The sequence below is a fragment of the Peromyscus maniculatus genome, chromosome 11, assembly GCF_049852395.1.
Source record: "Peromyscus maniculatus bairdii isolate BWxNUB_F1_BW_parent chromosome 11, HU_Pman_BW_mat_3.1, whole genome shotgun sequence".
NCBI lineage: Eukaryota > Metazoa > Chordata > Mammalia > Rodentia > Cricetidae > Peromyscus > Peromyscus maniculatus.
The window spans coordinates 48,920,058-48,926,057 of record NC_134862.1 but is presented as its reverse complement, the minus strand read 5'-3'; the positions used below and the strand labels follow the sequence as shown (position 1 = coordinate 48,926,057).

At 43.4% G+C, this 6,000-nt stretch overlaps 1 protein-coding gene across 4 annotated transcripts in view; it reads right to left on the bottom strand.

Moving 5' to 3' along the window:
• Nucleotides 1–205: 205 nt before the first annotated feature.
• The window catches only part of Dennd1b (DENN domain containing 1B), a 218,205-nt gene continuing 212,410 nt past the window's right edge, over nt 206–6,000 (bottom strand). For all 4 annotated transcript variants that reach the window (XM_076547525.1, XM_076547526.1, XM_076547527.1 and 1 more), the window contains 3 exons: nt 4,122–4,198; nt 2,446–2,662; nt 206–1,701 (listed from right to left, as the gene is read on the bottom strand). In XM_076547525.1, coding sequence (XP_076403640.1) covers nt 1,165–1,701; nt 2,446–2,662; nt 4,122–4,198 — 831 coding nt within the window. In that variant the 3' untranslated portion in view covers nt 206–1,164. The remainder of the gene's footprint in view (nt 1,702–2,445; nt 2,663–4,121; nt 4,199–6,000) is intronic.

Below are 6,000 nucleotides of genomic sequence, written 5' to 3'. Positions count from 1 at the left end.
GAAAGTGAAGTGCCAAGGGGCAGAGGAACCCAGCAGACAGGATAACAGAATGTAATCTAGGACTCTGAGGGGACAACGGGGCAGAAAGGGGACTTGAGGGACAAGCCCGAGCTCTGAACACCATGTCCAATATCAACACTGGCAAATGCAGCACACTAACCGAAGACACTAGCAACAGCAGAAACAGGGCCCAGGGAGATGGGAACTTAGTACCATCTTCACATTTTTCTATAAATCTAGACCATTTACAACACAAAGTCAATTATTTTAAAAAAGCAAACACAAGGTAAGGCTACGAGCATCTTCATGGCGAATCAGTTACGAGAAGAACAGGACAGTTGCTTCTCTGGACTCTGCAGGGCATCTGGCTTTCTCGAGGTGGACCCCAGTCACCATGGCGTACAGAGACCAAACATTGTCTGAGTGGCTTCTTTGTAAACAGAAGCTTTTAACTTCACATTGTATTTCAGCACTTCATGGATTTCACTGAGTGAAAGGTCAATATGCACACTTATACTGTTTGGAAAACATGGCTGCAGTGTCTTTATGAAAGCAAATTAGTTCCACTACAGAGCATTTAAACTTGAAAAAATGATGAGCTTAATTCTGTGATAGAAAAAGGCATTATTGCTCTGAAAGACAAGATAACTCCTCTTTCAAGTTTTGCATGTAGCATCACACATGATCTGTATGCTTAACATAACTGGAAGATTAAGGCAATTAGTGGGTTAACTGTTTCATCAGTTTCAGGCTATTTCTTTTTTTTTTTTTCATCAGGTTTGACATCAGTTCATGCTCGACCAGATTAGTACAGTAACTACTGGTTATATGTAGGAGTTACATATGCTCACTTAGTTTAAATAAAATAAACGGCATTAAGCACCAAATACTGGGAAAGCTTATGTTCCAAACACACTTTCAGCCTATATACAAATTAGTACCTGATTTAACAGCACAGTAGAATTCATTTTATGCCAGAAAACCAATGGATAACACAGGTCCATGAGATGAACAGATGGGGAGACATTCCAAAGAAAACACTTAAACAGTAGTAAGAGTTTTCATTCCTATGAGTGATTCTGTTTACTGTATGCATCACAGGGAATTAATTCCACATGTCTCTGGAGAAGCCAAGAGGCAAGTGACTGACCCTTGACTGGTAGCTTAAGTTTGGTTTGCACTCCTCTTTTCTTCTGAAATGTTGGGACCTTGTTGGAAGTCACATGACATGTGGCACAACGACACTACTTCTTGGAGCAGTCCACCATCTTCTGAAGGCTCCTTATGCTCTTTCCCTGCCTTCTCCCAGGGAACGAAAGTAGACTGGCGGCTGCCGAGGCTGGGTACCAGCAGATGCTCTGAAGCCTGGCTTCGTGTCTCCTCCAGCTCTGCTTCTCTTTCACCTATCTGAGATGCAGCCTTGGGGGAAGCTGGCCGGAAACCCAATCCTGAAGTAGAAACTGGCTTGTCCCCCACAGTGGGGCCACTCATCCTGTCAGCACAGGGGGGCTTTTCACTGTTCTCCTCTTTCAGGATAAACAGAGAGTCTGTCAACCCACTAGAGGAAACTCTTTTCCTGGGGGATGGAGGGAGATGCTTGCCATGGAGGGCACTGTCGTCCTGCCCAAGATTCCATTCTCCTTGATCACCAGAAGCACATAGTAGGGCCAGGTTATTCTCACTGGGAGTGTTGGACTTGTTCTGCAAAGGGAAATAACAACTTCAGAAATAAAGGAAATAAACAACTGTTTATAAATTACAGTGGTTTTCCAGTAACTTGATTTCTCCTATGTTTCAGCCAGAAAGGTGAGCACTGGGCAGAGGGGGCACACTGGTTGAAATCTGACAATTCTTGCCAGTTCCATGAGCAGGCATGGAGGCGAGTGGGTAAGGACATGAGAAACTCTGGTTTCTATGTGTTTAAACTGTCACCTGTCACATTCAAGCTGTACACACAATTAACACAAACCTTTAGGTTCTCTGCAGTCAGAAGGGGGTCCTCTCATGTACTTCTACCTCACAGCTTTTAAAAGCACTTAACTCATTACATTTAAAACTGTTCACTTTTGAGGCAAGAAAATAGAAAAAACAAAGATTTTAACAGACATATTCATTACAGTTTTTCTTCAAGTCTCTGGGATTTTTTTTTAAAGTAGGGATATTTCACATAAAAAGTCTTCACAAGGATGAGCACAGAGAAGGGAATATGGCTGGAAGAGGGCTCCGGCTAGCAGCACCCACCCACTACAACAGTCGGTGAATAGGGGCAGTGAACACTGGGGCAATTTTAGTAGCAGAAGCAATTCATAAGGATGAAATTTTTACCTTTCAAAATAGTTTGAAATTTGTGTACCTTCCTACCGAGAGGTTAAATGCTTCTATAAACTAAGGTCAGGCGAAAGGGCAAATGTTTTCATAGAACTCTGTAAGTTAAACTCAACTGACCGTAGGTTTGTAATCAATGTCATCCATGGATCTGAAGAAATCCAGGCTCTTGGCAGCTGCCAGCTTGCCCTGGTCGGAGCTGTGTGTGCTCAGCGTGTCCAGGATCTCTCCCAGCAAGTCCATCTCACCCGAGTAAGGGGCCTTCACTGGTGCTTCCACCGAGTCGTCACTTTCGTAGAAATACACAGATGTTTCTTCACCGTCTTCAGAAGACACCCTGGAGGGAGACACAAGGTGCAGCAGCGTTTACCCACACAGCGGGGTCTGACTTCATTCACTGTTTCAATTCAGAACAACAACAGATCTGAAGGGGAGGGGTGCAAGCTCTCAAGCCCAGCACTCTGCAGGCTGAGGCAGGAGGACTACAGAGGAAGACAGGAAAAGAAAGGGGAGAGGTGGGAGGTGGGGGGGAGGACAAAGGGGAAGAAGTAAAGGAAAGACAAACGGAAAAGAAAGGAGAAAATGAGGAAGGAAAAGAGGAGAAAAAGAGGAAAGGAAGAAAAAGGAGGAGGGGAGGGGAGGAGAGGTTTGAGGACAGGGAGGGACAAAGAACAGAAACAAAAATTTATAATTAGTCCATGGCCAACCTCGTGGGAGTCCACAGAGGCTATTTAGTGAGAACTGACTCAGGGTCAGAGAAGCTGAGCTTGCTTTACCCAGCAGGGCTGCATAAGGGGATGACTGGACCACGGGCATGGTTAGCAGGTGTTTGGAAGGGTCTACACTTGGCTGTATGGTGTGCTTTGATCTTGCAAGGGAGATCTTTTGCCTCTCCCCTTGGCATACTACAAAAAGCATATTACAAAAATTTTGGATAAACTTCCAGGCTGTTGGGTGTTGATCCAGGCCCTCCCTAAGCTATCCCGTGTTTCTGTCTTTGTTCTTGTCATCTAGGTCTCTCTATCTGATATTTTCTTATCCCTCTCTCCTCCATCTAAGAACCCTTCAAAAGGTGGGAGCTGGACTCCCACACAAACTCTCTACAGTTATGCATGTATCTATTTCAAATACATGCATTAGGAGCAAATCAATACAAAGTCATGACTCAGTGAAGCCTGACTTCTCATCAGTCTCATTCTAGGGCATTTGGGAATTTACTAAAAACATTAGATTGAACACCAAGAAAGTTTGCAACATTCCAAGGTTACTTTTCATATTTTAAATGGTTTTTCTTTTCTTATAACTTGGAGGAAAACAAATACTCTCTTATATGACAGATTTATTTCATGTGAAGAAGGTCCATTTTATTACTATCTATTCTAAAATTGCTAAAAACTGAAGCTTATATAATTTCCCTATTTTGTATTAAGTAACACAGTTCCACATTTCTCTCCTGGGATGGAACCTTCACCTTAGGCCCTCCCTCAGCTCAGTTTCCTTCAAAAAGACAGTAACCACTGTCACCTGCTCCTCTCAGTGTGGGGTGAGGACTTGTGCTCACCTGGGTCACCACTTCTACTCCTTGGACACTTAAGATACCTCTGCTCCCCAAGAACAAGACATCTCAAGTCGATCTCACCAGCCCTCTCCAGGCCCCACTCTGCATAGCGCTGCAAGGAGCCCCATTTTGGTTTGTTGATGAACATTGTGAGGGAGCAAACCCCGAATTGTAGTAGTGCCAAAACTCCTGCCAGGGAGGCACACCACTAGACAGGACAACCCAGGGCTGGACTCACTTGCTTGCTCGCTCAATGTCATCGTCATCATCATACAGGGTACCATCGAGGCTCTTATGAGGCCTTCTCAAGTGTGCCTGGAGAACAAAATTGACATTAAATCGAGTTACTGTTTTAAAATATGTCTCCTTAATAATTTCAAAAGGACAGTGTGATTTTATAAGAAATACTTATAAAAGAAATATGCTTCCCAAACTCTTGAATGTCATCCATTAGCCTGATTAACTAGAACAAGGAGAAATAGAGGTAAAGTAGTATTAAAAGAACGAAAAATCTCAACCCTTCTAGCTCCTTAAGTAATAACTGGAAATAGATACACACATGGACAGTCACAGTTTCTGATGCCAGCATGTCTGATTTAGTATCAGTCATACATCCACAATGCAGCTATCACACAATTTTAAGAACTACCAAGAGTTGTCAATTTTATTACCATACCACATCCCCCACAATTCCTACGTGATTTAGAGAGTGCTTTCAGTTCTAAATGTTTATATAAAACTCCAGGTGGATTGTAATGCCACACAAATGTAGGCTCTGGCTCTGCAGTGCTTCTGGAGTGCCTGGGTCCGAAGTCCTGCATTTGTAACAAGTACTTAGGTGACATCAGTGCTGAGTTGAGGAACCACCCACTCTGAAGAACAAGATCTTCACAGTAAAGCTTACATTTGCACCTGAAGATACTGTATTATGTATTTATTAGATGTTCTAAAATATGAAATGTTTATGTTGATTGGTTAATTTGTTTGTATGTACATGCATGTCACAATAAACATGTGGAAATCTGAGGACACCTTGTGGGAGCTGGTTCTGTCCTTCTACCAAGTAGGTTCTCAGAATCGAACTCAGATCACCAGGCTTGGCAGCCTTTACCTGCTGAGCTGTCTTGCCAGCCCTAGCTATGTGTTTTTAACCAATACTTGTTTTTCAAGATTTAGTTTATCTTATGTGTATGAGTGTTTGTCTGTATGTATATGCACCACTGCATGCCTGGTGCCTACAGATGTCAGAAGAGGGTGTCAGATCCCTGGGACCTGGAGTTATGGACTGTTGTGAGCCACCATGAAGTTTTGGGGATCTGAACCTACATCCTCCATGAAAGCATGAAGTGCTTTTACCTGCTGAACCACCGTTCCGGCTTGAAGATTTCTTTTTAACACAACCTAACAGTTGTGACATCTACAAGTCAACCATTATTCCCCAATCTTTTCCATCATACAGGCCATATCCACAGTCCCTATTTTGTGGTCAGATTAACAAAAGTCAGTTCTGGTTGTGGTTGACATGTCTCTGTGGTGGTGGTATTGTGTTCCCCAAAATATCGTGTACCTTAATGAACTTATCTGGGGTCAGAGAACAGAAAAGCCACTAGTTAGGCAGTAATAGCACACACCTTTAATCCTAGCATTCCAGAGATAGAAATTCCTCTGGATCTCTGTGAGTTCAAGGCCACATTGGAAACAGCCAGGCATGGTGACTCACGCCTTTAATCCCAGGAAGCAAGCCTTTAATCCCAGAGAGTGGTGGTATAAAGCAGAAAGATATATAAGGCGTGAGGAGGAGAAACTAGAAGTATTTGGCTGGTTAAACATGTGGCTGGTTAAGCATTTGGCTGGTTAAGCATTCAGGCTTCTAGCAGCAGTTCAGCTGAGAGCCATTGGGATGAGGACACAGAAGCCTCCAGTCTGAGGAGACAAGACCAGCTGAGGATCTGGCCAGGTGAGATAGCTGTGGCTTGTTCTGTCTCTCTGATCTACCAGCATTGACCCCAATAACTAACTGGCCTCAGGTTTGATTTTATTAATAAGAACTTTTAAGATTCCTGCTACATGTCTCCAGTCTCCTGAAGGGCTCTCTGTCCCCAACTTTACTTTGGGCC